Raw genomic sequence first — 24,457 nt, forward strand, 5'->3', positions numbered from 1 at the left:
CGTCAGCTCCCAGACGCGCAGCCCCCTCCCCCTGCGCCTCTGATTGGCTGTCGGCGGCCTGGGCGGGTTCTCGGCAGCCAATGAGAAGGTCAGAAGCCCGTGTCTGTCCGGGCCGTCGGAATCCAGCCCTGTCGCAACCCTGTCCGGAGCCCGAGAATTACCTATCTTGCCTCACCTTTTCCACCTTTGTACACAGTGAATTAGGAAAAGCGACCGAGTTATCGCCATCGCCTCCTGCGGTAAACTTATAACCCGTTGAGAACGGGGACCGACTGTGGTCCTCGCTCACCAGGGCGCTAGAGAACACACGCGCCCAAGAACGGTGCAAACTTGCTGGAGGCCACGCGTTACATCAGACGTTAAGAGTTATTTACTGAGGGCCTCTGAGCGCCAAGCACTGAGTAGCAGCCACACATTTGTTGTTATCAATTCCACAAGCTTTCACGGAGCGTGTGCTGTGTGCAGGTTTGGGGGCGGGGGCGGTGCCGTGGGGCATACGCAAAAATCTCTCTTTCTGTCTTCAAAGCGTCCCATCTCCCAGCCAGCATGTTTAGCCACGATCTGCGTTCCCACTCTTCATTTTACAGCCAAGGAGACAGACCCAGCAAAGAAACTTGTCCTAACATGCACAGTCAGGCTGGTAAGTCCACCCGGCTACCAAAGACCTGTTTAAGGAGGTCGGGGTGTCTAATTTGCACGTGGGGATGGGATGTGACCTGGAGCTCATGCAACAGGCAACAAGACGGCCCTGGTCTCTCTGTCCAGGAAACGCACAGTGTAGACGGAGGAACAGCGTCTGTCAGCTTCCATCCTGTGAGTGCACCAGGAAGAGGGGGTGGGTGGTTGGGGAGGGGCGGGGGAGATGCCCCGGAAGCCGCGAAGCCGCGAGGAGGAGCCCTTCGCCAAGACAAGGCTCCTGCGGGCTAGATGCGGGAACCGGAGAAAGAGCTTTGAAGGTTGCGAGCTGGGAAAGCATGGAATTAGGTTTGCACTTGCTGTTATGGCCAAAGGAAAACAACGACGAACCAGGGCCAGCCTGAAGCAATGGTTAGGACATCTCTCCCCACGAAGATGATCCAGGGTATCTAGAAAACCGTGTGGAATGTAGCTTTAAGGTCTAAAGTTGCCTCTGTTCGAGCTCCTCACCTTGACTGCCCCGGTAGACTCACAACCGCTGGGCTTGCCATTCTTCTTGGAGAGAGGAGGGATTTGTTTTTCCTCAAAGCATTTTTAAGTATATCATCTTAGTTAATACGATTTACTTACAACTCTTTTTTTTATTTAAATTTTAGTTAACATGCAGTGTAGGTTTCAGGAGTTGAATTCAGTGATTCATCACAACAATAATTCTTTAATAGTCTTTTAATATCTTGTATATTCTTTACAATATGTCTTTTGACTGCATTTGTTTTATGCTATTTTATCCTTTTGAGTAGCCTTTCCAATTTATTTGCTTTGTCAAAATGACACTAGCAGGCTTTCTAATTATAAGAGTAATTTCTATTTTTGTGTGTGTGAGGGAAGGATGTTTGTATATTCTTAGAAAAAAATATGGACAAACCTAATAATTGTTGTTACCAGGATACATGCCTGCTTTATATTCACTTTATGGTTCTTTTGGAGTATTTACCTTTCTCTGAGCCAAATATCACATATTATTAATAAAAAATGAAGATTCCAGGGGGAACCCGGGTGGCTCAGTTGGTTGTGTTGGACTCTTGATTTTGGCTCAGGTCATGATCTCACGGTTCTGAGTTCCAGCCCCTCGTCTAGCTCAATGCTGACAGTGTGGAGCCTGCTCAGGATTCTCCCTCTCTCTCTGCTCCTCCCCTGCTTGTGCTCTCTCTGTCTCTCTCAAAAATAAACATTAAAAATATATATATTTTAACTATATATATAATTGTTATTAAAATAGGTACCATCAAAGACATAAAGAAAAAAGTAAAATAGTTCAAAAGAGATAAACCCTGCTCTTATTTTTTGTGTGTATCATTATATATAATGTCATATGTATTTCTATATTATGCTATGTATTCTATATTCATGTTATATATCGTATATTTATATATTTTATTATAGATTATATGTAGCATATTTGTATATTTCTATTATAAATATATATCATCTGGAAATATATATATGATATACTGCAATGAGATTTTACAAACTCTTTTTTCTAATTACAGATATATTGTGGATATTTTCCGCATAAAAAGTAGACATCTACATTATTATTTTTTTTAAGAGAGAAAGAGAGAGAGTGCACATGGGGGAGAGGGGCAGAGGGAAAGAGAGAGAGAGAAAATCCCAAGCAGGCTTCGCACCGAGCATGTCTCAATCCCCCGACCCCAGGATCACAACCTGACCTAAAATCAAGACTTGGACCAACCGAACCACCCAGCCACTCTACGTTATTTTTTTTAATACTTGCCCAAACTGAGTTGAGCCAGGGGAAGTAGCTGCACTGGGTCCCTCTGCATCCCAGAGTTTGCCGGGACCAAGGATGGGCCTGCCCCCTAAGATCCAGATGTGAGCCAGCATGAAGACAGCTTCAATAAGGAGTCATCTAGATCCCGCCGAAGAGAGCCAACTGCATGGGTGAGGAGACCTCATCTGAGAGCTCTTGGAGGTGGCTCACCGGGGCCCGGAAGGGGAATGCAAGGGACCCCCCGGAACAGAAGGGTTTTCAGCCTGGTTGTGGGAACTGAGGAGAAAGGTCTCCGTGATGGGAAACTCCAGAGATGTACAAAACTCCCCATGAGGGAGGGAGGCGGTGCATGGGAGAGAGAGGCGTGTACATACACACAAGTGTGCAAGAGAGAGCTCTAAGCACCCGCCAGCCCAGAGAGCCTGACATGAGCACTCACTGTGGCATCAGCTCCGATAGGAGCTGTCTTATCACCTTGGCGCCTCCGGCCCTGGCGTGCCACCAGCAGCTCAGGGAGGAGGTGCGGGGAGAAGAGGCAGCCCTTGTTCCCCCTTTCCCGGGGCAGACTTCCAGCTGAAGAGGCCCAGGCTGGGTAGGAGAGAGGATTCTGGTACTGGCTAAACTAAGTTTGACTTTTCCATCAATATTCCAGACTGTATCTTCAGTTACCCAGTGAAGACTGTGCCTTCAAACGACCCTAGGACTGAATGTCACCGAAGAGAGAGCAGAAAGTTCTGGGTCTGCTGGATTTTTAGCCGGAGAGGGGAATAATTCCCACCACGAGTAAATGGTAAAGGAATGGCGAGAGGGGAACAAAAACGAAATTGCGTTCGATTACCGTCAGAGTTGTGCTTGTTCAAAACGTTTTGGACAAAGACCCTCAGCCCGCGAGGAGGGTGCACAATACGAGGGCTCTCGGAAGCCCCCCTTCTCTGTAGGGCCTGTGGTGCCCCCAGCGCTGTGTACGTGACCAACCACCTGAGCAGCTCGGTGGGGCTACAGGCCTCAAGTCCTCACAGTAAACGAAGAAGCTTGGGGGGGACAGCATGTGACCTCGCCCGGTGTCACTTGAGCAGTAAGAAGTGGCAGGACAGCCGAGGCAGGTCTATATTTGGGCTCTCGCTCACGGCAGGCGTTGCTATTTGCAGTGGGAGTCAGCTCATGTTACCCGGCTTGCAGAGTCCCCGCTGTAAAACAGGGCCTTCGGGCACGCAGAGGTCACCCGGAGGGAAATCCCATCCCCACCGAAGGCAGAGCAGTTCTCTAGCCCTTCCCTGGAGTCCTCAGAGGTAAAAAAAAAAAAGAAGAACTGCGGACCCTTAAATCAGCAGGCAAGTTTTTGGATCATCGTTATTTTTCTCAAGTGAAAGGTATTCTTAGAAACTCGGTAACTTAATGCCACAACGTGAATGCAGTATCTTTCCTTTAGGGGAAAGAGGTATCATCTTCAGTTGCAGGTGCGTAAATGACAGTAAACAGTGTGAATATTTCCTGTGCCTTCCTGTGGCGTAGACTCGCCTTTACTGAATGTGGTATCGGTACAGGGTGTGAAAGCCACTCGTGGAGATAGAGGCGGGCGATCCCTGCAGTGTGTCCTTAGGGTATTTTTAGTGCAGGGGCCCGTTTGTAGGACACTTTGGAACCCTAAATAGTGTTATCATCTGGCTGTGGTAGCGGGAGGATAAATACATTTAATTTTAATCTGCATGCGCCTCCCAACAAATCATAATTTCGTGTTTTGTTTCAAAGAGGGAAAAGAAACGGTATTGTAATTGTTTTTCCCTCACTATTGCAAACCCCCTCCTCCCACAGAAAGTTTTCAGGTTTGGACTATGTCTGTAAAAGCTGATTTGAATTATTTTGCATAACCGTACGGCTAACACTTAAAAGCAAGTTTCTGAAATTATAGGCAAAATTCTGTTTGTGCCCTTCTGGGCTCCCTTTGGGGGAAAGAATTCACAGCTTTCCGTAGATTCCCGGAGGCGCTCAGGTCCCATAGAAGGTTAAAAACCATTTTTGTGGGGGACTTTTCTAATTAATGCACAGGGACACACCCCCTATCTAAGATTTAAGCCAAAGTCTTTTTGTTGTTCTTTTGACCGCAGCTCTATGGCAGAGAGTAGAAGATGTCTAGCTACCGTGTTCTTTATAGGCTGCGACTTCCTGCTTTCTCTAAGCTTCCATTTCATCATTTATAAAATGACAATTTAGTGTTACCGTTCCTTTCTCCCCAAATTCTAAAGGTTTTGTTAAGAAACTGGAAGAGTCCGGACGCTGAGGAGGAAAGCAAGTGTCAGCTCTGGGGGTGTGTTGCAAACTCCTGCTCTGGTGCAGAGTGCCCAGACCAGTGTGTGTGTGTGTGTGTGTGTGTGTGTGTGTGTGTGTGTGTGTGTGTGTGTCTAAGGGGGAAATGCTGGCATGGAAGAATTCGTCCCCATTAAGATTTATTCTCAATGTTTTCCAGTCTTCTTACTTGTGTAAAAGTCCAATTTGGTGTTTCAATCTCCAGCTTCCGGTTGACAGAAGTTGTCAGCCTGATTTATTGGTAATACAGAATTCTGGTTTTCTCCCTTTAGGTAGCACACAGAAACGTGTTATTTTTAGCCAGCTGATCCGGGGTCTGTAGGTGAGATGGTTTAGTGGAAAACTGGGTCTGATCCAACTCTTTATCTGCCTGGCAACATATCCAGCATCCAGCCCCGGGGCTGGACACAGAGGAGCCCCAGATCACCCCTTGTTAAGTGAAATTGGCCACGGCAAGTCCTTTATGTTCGCGGAAAGTCAATTTTGCCATCCTAAAATCAGGGAATTGAATTAGATCCTCTCTAAGGAACCCTCCATCCCTAGAGTCCTACACCTCTCCCTAGGCCCCTTGGAGGCTCTTGCTGTGAGGACAGGCAGCCTCACAGCCAAGGTCTGTGCCTGGGTATGAGGCTGTCCTGCGTTCATGCCTTCTCCTAGCTTTTCAAGGGACAGAATGATCCTACTGTGGCTGCAGGTGGCTCCACCAGATGGCTGACCCTGGTCCTCACCCTTTGTGAGTGACCAGGTGCAGGACTCCTAACCTCGCCCAGATGAGAGAGGCCGAGGTCCAGATAATGATAATAGCAGCCACCACCACAATAATGACAACAGGTGACCTGTACTGGGGACTTACTTGGAGCCATGTGCTATGGTAAGCATTTCACATACCTTATGTTATTTCCTCTAAATGCTAATTTTATGACATAGGAACTGGTAATAAACCCATCTCATGGGCTCATGAACGTAAGGCCCAGAGAGGTGATTTTCCCAAGGCTGCACTGCTAGGACGTAGCAGGGACAGAACTTTCTGAATCCAGAAGGCAGTGAACTTAGAGAAGGGAGAAGGGTGGGTGTGGGGAGTGTTATCAGGAGATTGAATTGGTAGAACCAGAATCAGCATCAATTGGGCATTAATCACATTGGGTGATGGGGCGCCTGGGTGGCTCAGTTGCTTGAGCGTCCGACTCCAGTTCAGGTCGTGATCTCACTGTTGGTGAGTTCGAGCCCCACGTTCTGCTCACTGATGTCAGGCACAGAGCCCGCTTCGGATCCCCTGTCTCCCTCCTTCGGCCCCTTCCCCGCTCGTGCTCTCTCTCTCTCAAAAATAAAATGAAATAAAACATTAAAAAAAAAATCACACCGGGTGATGTCAGGGATGAGCTCCTGGTCTCTGGTTTGGGCGCTAAAGGGAGTAGGCGTCGTGCTGTGCTTTATGGATGTTATGCGTGCGGCGGCCCTCGTGAGGGTGTGACAGGCAGTGGCCACGGTGCAGGTGCAGTTGGGTGGGGAAGGGCGGGTGGCCGTCAGGAGGAAGGGCAGCCCGCCAGGGCCTCAGATGAGACTTGCATGGGAGAAGCCCGGGCGCGGTCGGAAGCAACCGTGGTGTCCACTGCGGAAGGTGAGGCTGTTTGGGGACGTGGAGCTAGGGCATGGCGGGGGGGGGGGGGGGGGGGTGTGCCCGGTGCCCAGGGGAGTTGAGACTTGGCAGTAATGGAGCCCTCAGAATGCGGGACATGCCGACTTACCACTTCTGCCAGAGTGGCGGGCAGGCAGCTGTGCTCACGCTGGGCTGCCATGCTCCCGAGATGCTGGTGGGACACACGGCCAGCAGACGGTAGAGACGAGGTGGCTTTGAGAAGATCCCTGCCTACGAGGTGGCACTCAGCTGTGACAGCGGGGCACCACAGCAGGAGTATTTTATTTAATCCACACAACAAGTACCCTCCACTTACAGATGAAGAAGCTGGCTCAGAGACGCTGAGAGATGAGGTCAAGGTCACATCCTGAGACCGGCATTGACCCCAAAGCCCGTGACCTTTGTGGCCCGAGCTGTTACCGCCTTCAAGCGCTTCCCCTGCCGGGAACTTTGCTGGGCGTTTACCTATTCAGCGTCTGCTGTAGCCAGGCTGCGTGTCAGACACCCGCCAGGCCCCAGCTCCCTGTAGCAGCAGCACGCGCTTTCCATATTCCCCCTGCTTCGCTGAGATGCAACTGACAGGTGACCTCGTGCGAGTGTGAGACGGACGCTGCGGTGACGCGATGCGCGCATACGCTGGGAGATGGTGACCACGACCAGGTCGCTTGCCTTCAGGAAGGTCCTTCACCTCCCGTAATCACCCGTCTCTAGTGCGCGGTGGGAACATGAAGTATGCGGCGCGGTGTCGTCGACCACGGTCACCACGCGGCAAATCAGGTACCGCAACTCACTCGTCTTGCACCCGGAAGTTTGTTTGGCCGACATCTCCCCGTTTCCCCCACTCACCAGCCCCTGGCAACCACCGTTCCAAGCTCTGTTTCTGAGAACTCAGCTTTTCTAGATTCCGCACGTAAGTGAGATCATACGCTTGCTCTCTGCTGTATTTCTCTGCCGACTCATCTCCTTTAGCTTAATGGCCTCAATGTCCATCCATGTTGTTGGAAATGGCAGCATTTCCTTCTTTTTATGGCTGAATAATATTCCATTGTGTATCTTCTTTATCCATTCATTTGTTGGTCGACATTTTGGCTGTTTCTATGTCCTGCCTATTGGGAATAGCGCTGCAGTGAACATAGGAGTAGAGACATCTCTTTGAGATCCTGATTTCACTTCCTAAGAAGTGGGATTGCTAGAGCATATGGTAGTTCTATTTTTAATTTTTTGAAGCCCTTCCGTACTATTTTCCATAATGGCGGTACCAGTTTATAGTCCCACCAACAGTGAACAAGATCCCGCCATTTTTTCTGATTGTTTTTCTGATCCCGCCATTCGGACAGGTGTGAGGTGCTTCTCATTGTGGTTCTGATTTGGGTTTTTCTGATATGAGTGATGTTGAGCATCTTTGCATGCACCTGTTGGCCATCTTCATGTCTTCTTTAGAAAAGCAGGGTGCCTGGCTGGCTTAGTCGGTTAAGCGTCCGATTTCAGCTCAGGTCATGATCTCGCAGTTCGTGGGTTCGAGCCCATGTGAGGCTCTGTGCTGACAGCTCGGAGCCTGGAGCCTGCTTCGGATTCTGTGTCTCCCTCTCTCTGGCCCTTCCCTGCTCACACTCTGTCTCTCTCTCAAAAATAAATAAACATTCAAAAAAAAAAGTTAAAAAAAAGGAATGTCTAGAAAAATGTTTACTCATGTCGTCTGTCCATTTTTCATCAGATTATTGTGGATTTTTGCTTTTGACTTGTATGAGTTCCTTACATATTTTGGATACCAACTATCGTGTAGACAGCTTGCATGTATTTCCTCCTATCTATCGCATAGGCTGCCTTTTCATTTTGTTGATCGTTTCTTTTGCTGTGTGGATGTTCTTTTCAGTCTGATGTTGTCCCACTTGCTTATTTTTGCTCCTGTTGCTTGTGCTTCTGCTGTCACATCCAAAAAGTTGTTGCCAAGGCAAACGTCGAGGACCTTTGTCCCTTCTTTTCCTTTTCTTCTTTTTCTTATTTCTATTTTTTTTGGTCCCTTATTTTTTTCTAGGAATTTTACAGTTCCATGTCTTACATGTAAGTCTTTAATCTATTTTGAGTTAATTTTGGTGGGTGGCATAAAATTGGGGTCCGGTTTTACTTCTTCGCGTGTGATTGTCCAGTTTTCCCAGCCCTGTTTACTGAAGATGCTGTCCTTCCCCACAACGGGATAGTTCGGATTCCGGAGGCAGCCAGACGTGCGGGAGAGCGAAGGCAGTATTCAGAGCCCCCGAGGACACAGGCCCTGGCTGTTTTGTTGACCTGGAGAGGATGTGGGGTCACAGGACGGACCGGGACTGGGAAGAAGGCAAAGTGGTCCTTCCATAGCTGGACGGCCCCATTGGCCTTGGGAACCATTCCAGGGAGACGTGAGCCAAAGTAGGGGCAACGCACATGCTACTCGGGAGTGTCTCGCACACGTGGGTGCGGGTGTGGAGGGAAGGCTTCCTGGTCTACCTCAATGCTAGTTTTGCTAGGTTGCAGACTCATTGTAGGGAGATGTGTCCGACTTCACTTGGAGCCACACCCTTCTCTCTGTCCCTAAAAGAAGCCACGTTGTGAGGACATGCCAGGACTGCCCACGCCAGTGTGATGGTGGGCTGGTTCTTACAAGTGACCCAAAAGAACATCCGGGCTCTGGGGTCTTCATAAATCATGGATGCTAAGGAGGCAAAGCCCCGGCCCCGGAGCCTCTTGCTTTGTGATGCTGCCTCTGGGCGCAACCTTCGTTCATCCCCTCCTTCAACCCAGGGGGTGGACCAGGTCCCCACGGACTTGTGGGTCGTTCAGGACATGGTGGCAGTAGTGCCCTGTGTGGTCATGGTTGGTGCTCAGCCTCAGCAGACGTTACTGAAGTGATGCTTACCGTTGTCTTCGGTGTAAGAGTTTTGGAGCGTCAGAGAATGGGACTGAAGCTTTCGTGACCCTTCAGTGTGATGTGCCCAGCGTTAGAGCCTCTGGAGTAAAGTTTCCTTAGGCGGATCCCAACCCCAGAAACTAGTCGCCTGCATGGTATGAGGTTAGGATAGCAGTGCCTTTGTCCCTAATGGCTGCCCAAAGTCTGCCTCTCCGTGTGGTGCTGAGGGCCAGTGGAAAAACAGCATCCTGTGTGAACTTCAGAGGGAGAGAGGGAAGAGGCTGGATTCCCAGGGGCTCCCCAGGGCCGAGCCTGTGTAGTTCACGCCACACAGAAGGCCAGCGGTTGTTGTGTTTAGTCTTGCCATCAGCAAAAGCCGAGGTGAGCCCGCTGGGGGATGGGTGAGGGGCTTGCAAGGAGGGTTATGGCTAGGATTCAGTTGGAAGCGTGACGTTTGTTACAGAGCCCAGATGAAGAGAGGTGGTTGGGGGCTTCCCCAGGTTAAAGGTAGAGCAGGTCTCCATTATTGGGATCCAGAAACTACTATTAGCTTCTTTTTTTTATTATTATTAAGTTTATTTTAGAGAGAGGGAGGGGCAGAGGGAGAGAGGGAGAGAGAGAATCCCAAGCAGGCTCCATGCTTAGCATGGAAACCGACATGGGGCTCTATCCCATGACAGTGAGATCATGACCTGGGCCAACATCAAGAGTTGGACACTTAACTGACTGGCCACCCAGGTGCCCCCCCCCCACCTTTTAGTAATTTCCACGCATAGTGTGGCTTGAACTTACAACCTTGAGATCAAGAGTCACATGCTCTGCTGACTGAGCCAGCCAGACACCCCTACTGTTAGCCTTCCTAACGCAAGGCCAGATGCGGGACAGGGTCAGTCCTCTGCGTCCCTCATCACCACCCTTGGCCTTTCCCCGTGCTCACAGGACAGAGCTGGGAGGCCGTGAGGCACACAGCACGAGGAGTCTGGTGGCCGTGTCCACGAGTAAGGAGGGAGGACTGGGCCACGAGGGGCAAAGTGGCCTCTCTGACCAGAACACGGGCCGAGTTCTTTTCCCTGGGGGAATGGGAGAAGAGCTCAGTGATCCTTGGTCTCTGCAGACAGAGGCTGAGGAACAGGGAAGAAACTGAAAGCCTAGAGCAGGATTGTGCAGCGAAGGGATCGGGACCAGACAGTCATCACAGGCGTTAAAGGTCAGAGCACGGAGGGGCGCCTGGGTGATTCAGTTGGTTAAGAGTCCAGCTTTGGCTCAGGTCATGATCTCAAGGTTCGTGAGTTCAAGCTCCATATCAGAGTCTATGGCGTCAGTGCAGAGCCAGCTTTGGATCCTCTGCCTGCCCCACCCCCCTCAAAAATAAATAAATAAGTAACAATTAAAAAGGATAAAGGCCAGAGCATGGAGAGGCAAAGGAAAGTGGGTTCTCCGGTTGTGTTCCAGGCCACTGGGCCTTCTGGCATCTCCTGGCGTGGCCTGTGAGGTGATGGCAGGCATGCGGCTTGGGAGATAGGTCGAGTGTCCCACCACACATCAGGGTGGAGAAAGCGAGAGGCTCTGAGCTCCACAGGGTGGTGTCAAGTCTGGGGAGGCCAGCGGTGTTCAGGAAGGCTGCGGCCCCTGCAAACATCTGCCTCTGCCTGGAGCAGAGATTAGGGCCAGAGATGAGGATTTGGAGCCACTGGCAGAGAGGGGGCCGTGGAGCCGTGACAGTGGACAAGATCACCTGGGGCAGGTGGAGGGGGAAACAGGAGCTGGGCTGGAAGTCTGGGGAACGCCGGCCAGAGGAGCGGCCGCGGGTGGGTCTGGGAAAGAGGTCAGCCGTCCCACAAGGAGGTGGCAGGCTGAGCTGGGTCAAAAGGATGGAATGTCACAGAACAGCCAAGAAAGCGCGGGCCAGTGTCCATGGATTTCACAATCAGGCCATCAGAAAATGCTCTGTTTTCAAAAAGGCAATCAAAAACGGAGAAGGAAAGAAAAACGAATGGCATTTCAAAACAAATTTTTTTGAGAGAGAGAGAAAGAGAGAGAGTGCATGAGCACGTGTACAAGTAGAGAGAGGGTCTCAAGCAGGCTCCATGCCCGGTGCAGAGCCCAACGAGGGGCTCAATCCCACGACCCTGGGATCCTGACCTGAGCCGGAATCCAGAGTTGGACCCTTAACCGACTGAGCTACCCAGGCGCCCGCAGCATTTTTTACCACTTGCAATGGTTATTAAAAGGACAGTCTGGGGGCACCAGGGCGGCTCGGTCAGTCGAGATCTGACTTCGGCTCTGGTGGTAATCTCATGGTTCGTGAGTTTGAGCCCCGTGTCGGACTTCTCACTGTCAATGCAGAGCCCACTTCGGATCCTCTGTCCCCTTCTCTCTCTGCCCCTCCCTGCTCATGCTCTCTCACTCAAAAATAAATAAAACATCTTAAAAATAAAAAGAGGGGTCTGTCAGCAGAGGTCACAAAGTCCCTCACTGCCGAAAGACGAGCATTGCTTATAGGGGAGGCGGCTGAACCTGACTCCTGGGCGCAGCTGCGGAGCAAGGACTTAGACAAACAGCTGGCAGCTGGCTCTGATCCCACAGGTGGACATGGCAGGGGCTGTTTGGATCGTAATAAACGTTATGATGGGGGGGGGGAGGGAAGTGCTAAACTGTGTCTTTAAATTTGTGTTTGATTTTGTTATTTTCCTCGAAGACTGATGGCATGCGTGCCATGTTGGAATGTTTAGTAATGGTAGTTTGTTAAAAAGGCATTAGGTTTACCACAATTCTTTTTTTTGTTTTTTAAGAGAGAGAAAAAGAGAGAGGGCACAAGTGAGCGAGGGGCAGAGAGGGAGAGGGAGAGAGAGAGAAGCAGGGCTTGTGCTCACCCAAGGCCGGGCTCGAACTCTCTCTCTCTGTGTCTCCCTACAGACACAGAGTCTGAAGCTCTGAGCAGTCAGCACAGAGACCGATGTGGGGGTCGAACTCATGAACCGTGAGATCATGACCTGAGCTGAAGTTGGTGGCTTAACCGACTGAGCCACCCAGTCGCCCCCCCCCCACACACAATTTATTTTTAATGGAGGCATTAGGAACTGGATTGTGGTGATAGTTGTACAACCTGAAGAATTTACTAAAAATCACTGAATTGTGTACTTAAAGCAGGTAAATCTTATGGTATATAAATTATATTTAAATTAAGTTATTTTCAAAATAGATTAGAGAGTAAGATAAGTAGCTCACAGAATTCCTGGTTTTATGTAGGAATATGTTGTTGATAAAGTGCATGTGCGGGTTAATTATTCCAATAGTAGAACAGTCTGGTGGATAGAAATTTAGGCCGGTATTTGGACATCAACTGCACCCGTTGTGATTTGTGCCGTTAAATGAAACAAACAAACAGCTTCTCTAAACTAAAAAAAAGATGCTTTTTTCTGTGTGGATTAGTGGTATTCAAACTTTTTTTGTTCGCGAACTCCCTTAGAACGTTTACATTATCTAAAAATTTTCATCAAAAATTTAAATAACCTTGGATTAGGTAAGTTTCTCTGATATGATGCCAGAAATACAAGCTAAAAGGAAAAAAAAAATAGATACATTGGACTGCATCCAAATTAAAAACTCCTGTGCTTCAAAGGTGTACACCTTTAAGAAAATGCAAAGATCGGGGCTCCTGGGTGGCTCAGTCGGTTGAGCGTCCGACTTCAGCTCAGGTCAGGATCTCGCAGTTTGTGAGTTCGAGCCCCACGTCGGGCTCTGTGCTGACCGTTCAGAGCCTGGAGCCTGTTTCAGATTCCGTGTCTCCCTCTCTCTGTCCCTTCCCTGCTCATGCTCTGTCTCTCTCTGTCTCTTAAAAATGAATACATGTTAAAAAAAAATTAAAAAAAAAAGAAAATGAAAAGATCATCTACAGAATGGGAGAAAATATTTGCAAATCATACATCTGGTACAGGACTTGTATCTAGAACATGTAAAGAACTCTTGCAATTCAACAATAGACAACTCAATTTAAAAATGGGTGTATTAGGTTCTCCAGGGAAACCGAATCCAGTAGGGAGGTGCGTGTAAGTGTGTAAAGAATGTGAGAGAGACATTTATTTTAAGGAACTGGCTCATGCCGTCATGGAGGCTGGCAGGCGCAAAATCTGCAGGGAGGGTTGGCAGTCTGGAGACCCAGGGAAAAGCCAGTGCTGCAGTTCAAGTCTGAAGGCCATCTGCTGGCGGAAGTCCTTCGTGTGTGAGAAAGAGCCACCTTTGTTCTGTCAAGCTCTACAGCTGATTGGATGAGGCGCACTCACGGTACGGAGGGCAATCTGATTTACTCAGAGTCCACCAACTTAAATGTCAATCTCATCCCAAAAACACCCTCCCAGAAACATCCGAAATACTATTTGACTAAATATTTGGACACCATGGCCCCACCATGTTGACACATAAAATTAACTATCACAATGCACAAAGGATTTGAATAAACATTTCTTCGAAGATAATCTACAAATGCCACACGTGCATGACAAGATGCTCTACATCATTTGCCATATGGGAAGCGCCCATCAAAACAACAATGAGCTATCGCTTCACATCTGCTAGGATGGATCCAATCAAAAAGATGGGCAGTAGCAAGTGTTGACCAGGACATGGAGAAATTGGAACCCTCCTACACAACTGGTGGGAACGCAAAATGGTGCAGCCGCTTTGGAAAGGAGTTTGGCGGTTCCTCAAAAGTAAACATATTGGGGCACCTGGGTGTTTCGGTTGGTTAAGTGTCTGACTTCGACTCGGGTCATGATCTCACAGTTCGTGAGTTCGAGCCCTGTGTCGGGCTCTGTGCTGACATGTCGGAGCCTGGAGCCTGCTTCATATTCTGTGTTTCCCTCTCTCTCAGCCTCTCCCTCCCCCATCAAAAATAAATAAACATAAAAAAATGTCTTTAAAGGTTAAACATAATTACCACATGACCCAGCGATTCCACTCCTCAGATACACCCAAGAGAAATGAAGATATATGTCCATACGGAAACTTGTACATTATTCCTAACAGTCAAAAAGTGAAACAACCCCGGTACCCATCAACCGATGAGTAGATAAATAAAATATGTTATAGTCCTACAATGGAATATTATTCAGCTGTAAAAGGACACGTTGTACAACATGGATGAATCTTTGAAGTGTTATATTCAGTGACAAAAAGCGAAACACCAAAGACCACATATTGTGTGATTCCATTTACATGAAATGTGCAGAATGGACAAATAGAGACAAAGTAGATAGTGTTTATCAGGGGCTGGGGGAGAGGGAAATGAGAGACTGCCAAGGAGTATGTGGTTTTTTGGGGGGTCATGAACATGTTCTGGAATCGGATAGCAGGGATGAACACGTAACTCTAAGTTGCCTGAAAATATTAAATTGGTAACTTAAAAAGTTTAAACTTATGGTGTATAAATTATATCTTAATAAAGCCGTTAATTGGGGCATCTGAGTGGCTTAGTCGGTTGAGGGTCCAACTCTTGATTTCAGCTCGGGCTGTGATCTCAAGGTTATGAGATACAGCCCTGTGTTGGGCTCTGCGTTGGGCGTGCCGCCTCCTTAAGATTCTCTCTCCCTCACTCTGCCTCTCCCCCCACACTCACACACCCACTCTTTGAGTCTACAGCATCTGTATGTAAGGGCTTTCCAAGGGGTACATGGACAGTGATAGTTTGAAGAGCATCAGGTTCCAGATGCTTAACATAATAATCTAATCTTTCCCAGAGCTGCTCTCCTTTGAAATGGGCCAGCAGTTGAGACTTCATGCAGGTTCTGTGTTCACAGTATCCCTTCCTCTCTTTGTTACAAAAGTGAACCTGCCCCTCTCACTTCTCCTGAATATTGCATTGCCTATAAGATTTCATGGCCTTGGAATTTAAAAACCTCCAGGGGCCTAAAGGGAAGGACAGTTTGAAGTATTGGTATCAGTGTTACTAGGGATAAACAGAGGCATTTGATAATGATAAAAGGGGCCAATCCAGCAAGAATATATGACAGTTATATATGCACCTAACAACAGGGCACCAAAACACATGAAGCAAAAACTGACGTAAATGGAAAAAAAGACTAGTTGGAGATTCCAATACTCTACTTCTGATAACTATCTGATAACAGATAGAACAACTAAGAAGAAGACGAACAAGGAAATAGAGGACACGAATAATACTATAAGCCAGCTGGACTTCACAGGCATCTAGAGAACACGCCCCTCCCCAACAACAGCAGAATGCACATTCTTCTCAAGGCAATAGAACGTTCTCCAGGATAAATCAAATGCTAAGGCAAACTTCAATAAATCTAAAAGGATAGAAATAATACAAAAACATACTCTCTGACCACAACAGGACGCTATCAGAAATCAATATGTGGAAATTTAAAGTACGCTCCTAAACAACCAACCTATCAAAGAAGAAAGCAAAAGGAAAGTTAAAAAATAGTTCAAGGTCAATAAAAGCAAAGATATAACACACGAAAAGTTTTGCCGTGTTATTGGGATGTAGCAAAAGCAGTGCTTAGAGGGAAACTTATACCTATAAATGCCTGTATTTAAAAAGAGGATCTTAAATCTGGGGTGCCTGGATGGCTCAGTCAGTTGAGCATCCAACTTGGGCTCACAGTTCGTGAGCTTGAGCCCTATAAAGGGCTCACTGCTATCAGTTCAGAGCCTGCTTTGGATCCTCTGCTCTGTTCGCCCCCTCTCTTCCCCTTCCCTGCTCACACTCTGTTTCTCAAAAATAAATAAACTTAAATCAATAACCTAACCTGCTACTTTACACTGAAAAAAGAAGAGGAAACTAAACAAAGCAAACATAAAGCAGGCAATCATAAAGATGATAGTGGAAATTAATGAAAAAGCGAATAGAAAAACAGTAGAGAAAATCCAAAGAAATCAGCAAAACTGACAAGCCTTGACTTCGACTGACCAAGAGAGAAAGAGAGAAGACTCACATCACTAGAATCAGAAATGAAACAGGGGACATTATTACCAGCCTTACAGAAATAAAAAAGATTAGAAAGAATACTATGAACAATTGTATTCCAATAAATTAGATCACTTAAATGAAATGGACAAATTCTTGGAAGGATACAAACTACCAAAACTGACTCAAGAAGAAATTGACAATATGAATAGGCCTATAATAAATCAAGAGACTGAATTAATAATAAGGAAAAAAAACCTCACAAAGTACAGATACCTTCACTGGTGAATATTACCAAACATTTAAAGAAGAATTAATACCCATCCTTCACAAGTTCTTCCAAAATATAGAAGAGAAGGGACATTTCCCAAATTATTCTATGAGATGAGTATCACCCTGCTACCAAAACCAGCCAAAGATATTACAGGAAAAGAAAACCACAGGCTAATCTTTCTCAGGAATCTAAATGCAGAATTCCTCAAAATTTAGTAGCAAACCGAATCCAGTCACATATAAAAAAAAAATTCTATATTATGATCAAGTGGTAATTATCCCAGGAATGCAAGGTTGGCTTAACCTCAGAGTTGGCCGTGAGTTCTTAGATACAACACCAGAAGCACAAGTAACGAAAGAAAAAATAAAGTAGACTTCATCAAAATGAAAACCTTTTGTGCTTCAAAGGTCATCATCAACAAACTAAAAAAGCAACCTACAAGATGGGAAAAAAATATCTGCAAATTTTTTATCTGATAATGGACTAGTCTCTAGAATATATAAAGAAATCTTACAAACAACCGATTAAAAATGGGCAGACAATTTGAATACACATTTCTCCAAAGAAGATATACAAATGGCCAATAAATACATGAAAAAATGCCTGACCTCATTATTCATCAGAGATCTGCAAATCAAAACCACGAGATACTATTTCACACCCACTAGTATGGCTACAATAAAAAAAAAAAAATCAGAGGGGCGCCTGGGTGGCTCAGTCAGTTGAACATCTGACTTCAGCTCTGGTCATGATCTCATGATTCGTGAGTTCGAGCCCCACGTCACGCTCTGTGCTGACAGCTCGGAGCCTGGAGCCTGCTTTGGATTCTGTGTCTCCCTCTCTCTCTACCCTCCCCTACTCGTGCTCTGTCTCCATCTCTCCCAAAAATAAATAAACATTAAAAAAGTTTTTTTAATCAGATAATAACAAGTGTCGACCAGGATGTGGTGAAATCAGAGCCTTCATACACTGCTGTAGGAATGAAAAAATGGTGCAGCCCCTTTGGAAAGCAGTCTGGCAGTTCCTCAGAAAGTTAAACGTAGAGTTACCATTTGACCTAGCAACCCCACTCCTAGGTATATAGCCAAGAGAGACGAAAACATATATCCACACAAAAACTTGGACACAAGCATTTTAGAAGCGTTACTTATAATAATCAAAAGGTGAAAAACGACCCAAATGAAAAGAGAAACATGCAAACAAGCTGATGCATGTATAAATAAAATACGACATACCCATAAAATGAAGGGCACTTGATTCACATGCCACAACATGGATGAATCCTGAAAACATGATGCTAGGAAAGAAGCCAGTTACCAAAGACATATATGATTCTATTTATGTGAAGTGTCTCGACAGGAAAATCAATAGGGACAGGAAGTGGATTAGTGGTTGCTTAGGGCTCGGGAAAATGCAGGAATGTGATGGTAGCTGAAGGGTATAGAGTTTCTTTTTGAGGTGATGAAAATGGTCTAAAATTGACTATGGTCATTGTGGCTCCTTTTTTGTGAATCTACTAAAAATCGTTTGAATTCTACACTTCTGACAGGAGAATTGTGGGATACGTGAATTCTGTGTCAGCAAAACTATTATAAAAAGTAATCTAACATAATGGCGGTTATGCAGCAAGAAGAAAGCAGGGACTTTGGAGTCCAATAGACTGTGTAATCCAGGTCCTCCAAGAAGCAGGCACCATATGGGGTTGGATAGATAAGAATTTTATTAAGGAAGGCACTTGTGTGAGACAAAATGGGGAGGGAGCTAGGAAAGGTTGAGAGAGCTGTCAGACCATGACGCAAGTCTGACCCCGGGTGAAGGAGACAGGGAAGGATGGTTTAGAGGAATCACCCTAGTCTGCCATGCACCCCAAGAAAGTTTTGGCAAGGCCGTCGAGGAGTCTTCCGGCCAAAGTTTGCCGTCGGAGGAGTTTTGTGTCACACAGAAATGGATCTGCCTTAGTGTCCCTGCTGCACTTTGTCATTGGACGGAGAGGCCCACGGGAGATGTGTCCTCCATGCAACTGTGATGATGGATTGAAGAGTGCAGCCGAAACATCTGGTCAACTGAGCTCCCCTAGAGTTGGACACGTGTCAGGCACTGTCTCACGGCCGCCACACAGACTAGGGTTCAAATCCCAGTTCAACAACTTACTAACCATATGACCTTGCACAAGATACCCTCTCTGAGCCAGTTTCCTCATCGGTAAAATGAGGATAATAGCAGTGCCTAACACACAGGGGTATGTATATAAATTGCCAACCACAGAAAAGGCGCATAGTAAGTGCTCAGTAAGTCGTAGCTGCTACTAATATTGTATTTACTACTTCGACCATTATTATTTCTCTCTAGATTTTACATACCTCCACTAAATGATAAATATCACAGTCTGTATATAATGAATATTCTGTTTATTTTACTTAGTATCATATTGTAAGTCTTCTTCCAAGTAATCATTTGCTCTCCCTAACATTTTAAAGTTTGCATTATATTCTGGAGAGTATACATAACCTAGCTTACTTAACTCTTCTCCTAATCATTAGGGGTTTACAATTATTTTTTTCGGTCATAAAATATTTTGTGGAGTACACGGGTGGTTCAGTCAATTAAGCATGGACTTCGGCTCAGGTCATGATCTCTCAGTTCATGAGTTCAAGCCCGGCATTGGGCTGTGTGCTGACAGCTCAGAGCCTGGAGCCTGCTTCGGATTCTGTGTCTCCCTCACTCTCTGTCCCTCCCCCACTCAGGTGCTCGCTCACTCGCTCTCTCTCTCCCAAAAATAAGTAAACATTTAAAATTTTAAAAAAATAAAATAGAATATTTTGTGATGGATATTTTTATATAGAAATATTTTTGCCCCTGTATTTGATATTTTCCTTCAGGGTGCTGATGAGGATTATTAGCTTAAAGAGTGTGAACATTTTTAAGGCTCCTGATCCACATCGCACAGTTTGCTGTGCTGGTGTACATTCAAACCCACAGCATGTGAGAGTACTGACTTCTCTGTACCCTTCCCCAGCCTTGGGTCTCGTTCTTATATTTCTAAATATTTGCCTACTGGGAAGGCAAAATGGCATCTTATTTGTTCTCTGTGACTCATAAGGATGAGCCATTTCCCAAATGTTTTTGCACAAGTGATTATTTTGTGAATTGTCCTCGCACGCTAATTTATTGAGATCTTAATTTTTTTCAATCCATTTATACAACTTGTCTGATAATAATTGCCTGTGACGCTTCCCATGATTTTGCCTCTGTTTTAACCGTGAGGAGTCTTGTGTGGGTGAAACCTATTGGCATTTCTTTATTTCTGGTCTCCTTTAAGCTGAGAAAGCCTCCTTCCTGGAGAAAGCAAACCTCTCTTTGCAGATGGTTCAAAGTAAAACCACGGCTGAGCTGCTCAGATGATTTTTTTTTTAAATTGTGAATGAGTCGAGCCCAATCTAGTGACCAATTGCTGGGATGGCCTTCTCAGAAACAGTGTTTCCTCCTCTTTCTGTGTTCTAGGACCCAGGACACCCACTAGGAGGCGCGCGTGCGAGGAACTCTGTGGGTGCAGAGGCGCGATGGACGGGGAGGCTGGGGGGGCGCCCGAGGTGCACAGGTCCCCGGCTCCCGGAGACTTCCACTTCTGTCCCACGGATCTGTATGACTCCGAAGGCCGGCTGCGGCTCTTCCCAGAAGAACACACGCGGACGGGAAGACAAGTCCCCGTCGAAATGACCAGCGAGCCCGGGGGGGCGGCCCCAGGTAAGGCCCAGAGCGACCTGGAGGAGGAGGTGCAGGAGCTTGTGGATTTGTACGCGCTTGGAGGTGGTGGCGAGTGGGGCGCGGAGCTCGTGCATGGAAGCGCGCCGCGCGTGGAGGTCTCGGAACCCCGGCTGCACCTGCCCGCGGCCGGGGCGCAGAGGGACTGGCGGCTGGGCGCCGAGGCCGAGGACCCGGGCTGCTTGGGCTGGGGCGCGGCCGGCCGGGACCTGCGGGAAGCCTACAGGTACGCGCACGGCCGGGCCAGCGAGGAGTACGAGTGCTACGTCATCCCCGAGGAGGAGGACGAGGACGAAGCCGCCCTGGTCTTCTGTGTCACTTGCAAAGCCCCGGTAAGGGCGCGCGAGGTTTCGGATGCGCACGGAGAGCATGAGGTGACCCCCCTCAGCAAGGCCCTGGAAAGCGCCAAGGTAAACGGGACTCCTTAGTTCCCCTGACAGTGCGTTTGTGTCTCCAGTAGGCGGGCAGGGAATGAATTTAAAGCGCCTCCTACGGAAGAGAGCAAAGAGCATTAATGTCTCCTTGGGATCCTCTGTTTGCTAGGACGAAATTCACAAAAACATGTTCAAACTGGAAAAGCAGATTATCGAGATGGAGAATTTTGCAAATCACTTGGAGGAGGTTTTCATCACCGTGGAGGTAAGAGCAGGCGCGGTGACGCCCTCAGACACACGGGGCTTCCGCCACGGCTGGGTCAGCAGCTGTGACTGGTGTGGGTTAGAAAACTGCCCGCTCCTCGCCCTTTCCCCTGCCCTCCCAGGGGACCTTGGGCATCTACCTGGTGGAAACTACCTGTCCTCATCCCCTGCTGAACCGGAAGCTCTCCTGGGGAGGCAGGGTCTCCTCTGTCTTTCTATCCTCGGTCCTGCTGCAAGGGTGGGGCTCCCGCATGGCCCAGCCTTGACGAGGCATTGCAAGACACCCGCCCTTCCTGATTATTTTCCCCAGCTGTTATGTTGCTCGTAAGATTAATACGCTTCTGTGCCTGTCACCAAACCCGTCACAGTCCCCTGGGTGTACCGAGTAGCATGTCGTACACTGCTGTGATGCCTGCACTCAGCCTCCCCGTCCAGATGAGGCTAAGGACCAGGACTTTGCACCTGCCTTCTCTGCCTGTGGGTGCTCTACCTCTATTAATACAGCCTCGTATCTCCAGGAACACCTCGTATGAATTAGCTAAGCCCCAGGCCCCTGTCCCGGGAAGCTGGAACTTCTTCATCCCCAGTCTTTTTTTTTTTTTTTAATTTTTTTTTCAACGTTTATTTATTTTTGGGACAGAGAGAGACAGAGCATGAACGGGGGAGGGGCAGAGAGAGAGGGAGACACAGAATCGGAAACAGGCTCCAGGCTCCGAGCCATCAGCCCAGAGCCTGACGCGGGGCTCGAACTCACGGACCGCGAGATCGTGACCTGGCTGAAGTCGGACGCTTAACCGACTGCGTCACCCAGGCGCCCCAACTTCATCCCCAGTCTTAAGAGGGAGGACTTTGCACTAATCCCGTCTGCAGGGCACAGGGACGGAACGAGGGACAGAGGTACAGCCACCCGGACAAAACTCTTTACACTCTGCCTGCTCATCTCAGGTCAAAGCACCCTGACCCTCGGTGAGGACTCTGACTTTCCCTTTTACACCAGCACTGGGGAGTCCCCACTGCCTTTCCGTCTCTGCTGCCATTCTGAGCAAGTCTCGGACACGTAGAAGATGTTCAGCAAATACTCCCTGAGTCATCAAGAGAGCCTCTGCTTTGGAAATGTCTCCGTTACCTGGAGAGGGTGACATCAGTCACAACCCACGAAGCTTTCCCAGGCTTCGAATCTAAGAGGACCAGTAGTCGACAGGATTTAATTAACATTACTCATCCCCGGTGCCCCTGGATTAAGTACTGTCACGTGGCTCCCTCTGCCTCCCTACGTTTTCTCATCTATTGGGCGGGACCATCTGGCCACGGCCCCCACTCCCCTCCCCCCTCCCCTTCCCCCTTCACCTTTCTCTTAGTTGATGTGAGGATCTGTGTGATCCTGGCGTTTGTAGGATGCAGGCATCAGGAGGTGGAGGTGAGTGTCGTGAGATGCTGGCTCAGGAGGGAAGGCTAGGTAGGGCTTGCCCAGGACAGACGTCTCCGTGGATGTCTGCAGTCCAGGGATACGGTGGCAGGTTGACTCATCTCTGACCATCTTCCTGGGAGGTGGCCACGACGGAGGTGGCGTGGGGCCGGGGACGGGGTGGGGGGAGGGGAGGGAGGATTGCAAAGTGCTGCCAGGAGTGAAGGCAGTGCTTCTCGTTAAGGTTATCCCAGGGGCTCGGGTGCCTGGGTGGCTCAGTTGGTTAAGCGTCTGACTCTTGATCTCAGCTCAGGTCTTGATCTCAGGGTTGTGAGTTCAAAGCCCTGTGTTGGGCTCTGCGTTGGGCTCCATGGCTGGGTGTGAAGCCCACTTAAAAAAAAAAAAAAAAAAAAAAAGATTATCCCAGGGGCTCTAGCCATAGAGCTCCCGCTGTACCCACCCCAGAATCCTGGCAAGCGATGATAAGAAAAGGGTGGGGTGACTAAAACATCTCTGGGTAGGTATACTTTCATGCCTCAAATGACTCTGTATTCAACACACCATGTTCGCTAAAATAACAGCTGAGGTCAACCGTCTTGCAGGAGAACTTTGGAAGACAGGAACAAAATTTTGAGTCACATTTCAATGAGATTTTGGAAACACTTGCTCAAAAATATGAAGAAAAAATACAAGCTCTCGGAGAGAAAAAGAAAGCGAAGTTGGAAGCCTTGTATGGACAACTGGTCAGCTGTGGGGAAAACCTGGATACCTGCAAGGAACTCATGGAAACCATAGAGGAGATGTGTCACGAAGAGAAGGTCGACTTCATAAAGGTCAGTCAGTCATGAGGTGAAATGAGATCATGAACCGAAGTGACAGTATGGCGGGGGTAGGTTAGATTGTCCCCTCTCTGTCTGGAGGTGTTGCAGTTGACCTCTGTGGGCCAGCATCCATTTGGTTCCTGGATGTTCACGAACATCCATTTTGTTCCTGGATGAGGTGGTCACCCGTGTCTCTGTGCGCTCCGCCATGAGTGGCCGAGCAGACTCACGCATGGCTGACGCCTTCCCTCCACCATTACTCAGACAACACCAGCCTTCGTTCCTCTGTCCCAGAGACCTGTCCCCTCGCCAGGGAGCTGAGCAACATCAGCGCTCTGAGAGTTTTCTGGTCACCTCAGATGGCCTCTTAGAGCTCTGAGGAGGAGGCAATCCAGGCTAAAAAGGCACGTCCAACTCTCCAGTTACCAGGGCACCAATTTTAAATCTTTGTAAAGTCAAACATGCAAAAAAAAAAAAATCATTTCTTAATTTTCTTGAAATCCAATTAAATCTGACCTCAAGGCCCCATGCTGCCGGGATGTGGGAATTTCAATCTCAGTCAGAGCTGAGGTCCTCTTTCTTCACAATGTCCCACAGGAATATGGCGCGGTTGTGGCGTCCAGGATGTGAGGGAGGGGCCTTCAGCCCCTGGAGCTGCCCCGTTGCCAAATATGGCTTCCACACTGACCCTGCCCATAGTGGTCCCTCAAAGCCCAACAGCGCTTCCTTCCTGCCGCGCTTGGGGCAAGGGACCCGTGACAAGCTGGAAAGCAAGTGTGCAGACACCATTAGAGCCTTCAATACTCAGACCTTCTGAACCACTGGTCCCGCAACATCGCTGTATCCCAGAGACATAACCCCGAATGTGGAGAAACTGATACGTGTGAGAATGTTCTTCTCACTGTTATTTGTGATGACGAAAAATTAGAAGCAACCAAAATGTCCCTCAACAGAGGAATGGTTAAGTAAACGATGGAACTTCCATTCCGTGAACGGTTCTGCCGTCTTTCAAACTGGTGGGCCGAAAGACCATTTGTGACGCGGGGGTGCTTCCATAACGTCCCTGGGGGGACGCAGTCGTCCGGAAGAGACCCACAGGCAGCCCGAGAGTGGTTTTGTTAGTGGGGGATATGGCTGTTACTTTTTTCCCCCCTAGTTTCCAAGTTTTAAAATGTGCTTATATCACTATATAGTTTGAAAAATAAATTTATTTTCGAAGTCAACTGAGTATTTTCTCCTTCCCCTCCTCCTTTTTAGGATGCTGTGGCTATGGCTGACAGGTAATGCTTTCGTTCTGACGCACATCTTCTTTCCCGTCTCTTGCTCCTCTAGATACAGACAGACTCAGCTCCCCTTGGGAAGATGCTCCCAGTTACA

General features: G+C 48.0%; 1 protein-coding gene across 4 annotated transcripts in view; it reads left to right on the plus strand.

Annotated features, from left to right (window-relative positions):
• Nucleotides 1–24,457, plus strand: part of FSD2 (fibronectin type III and SPRY domain containing 2) — a 44,531-nt gene continuing 20,074 nt past the window's right edge. For 2 of the 4 annotated variants that reach the window (XM_043554652.1, XM_043554655.1), the window contains exons 1-8: nt 1–640; nt 766–813; nt 2,248–2,598; nt 3,081–3,759; nt 19,956–20,626; nt 20,760–20,855; nt 22,862–23,092; nt 24,338–24,360. In XM_043554652.1, the coding sequence (XP_043410587.1) occupies nt 20,015–20,626; nt 20,760–20,855; nt 22,862–23,092; nt 24,338–24,360 (962 nt within the window). In that variant the 5' untranslated portion in view covers nt 1–640; nt 766–813; nt 2,248–2,598; nt 3,081–3,759; nt 19,956–20,014. The remainder of the gene's footprint in view (nt 641–765; nt 814–2,247; nt 2,599–3,080; nt 3,760–19,955; nt 20,627–20,759; nt 20,856–22,861; nt 23,093–24,337; nt 24,361–24,457) is intronic. The other 2 variants (XM_043554653.1, XM_043554654.1) reach the window with 2 other exon arrangements.

The sequence above is a fragment of the Prionailurus bengalensis genome, chromosome B3, assembly GCF_016509475.1.
Source record: "Prionailurus bengalensis isolate Pbe53 chromosome B3, Fcat_Pben_1.1_paternal_pri, whole genome shotgun sequence".
NCBI classification, from domain to species: domain Eukaryota; kingdom Metazoa; phylum Chordata; class Mammalia; order Carnivora; family Felidae; genus Prionailurus; species Prionailurus bengalensis.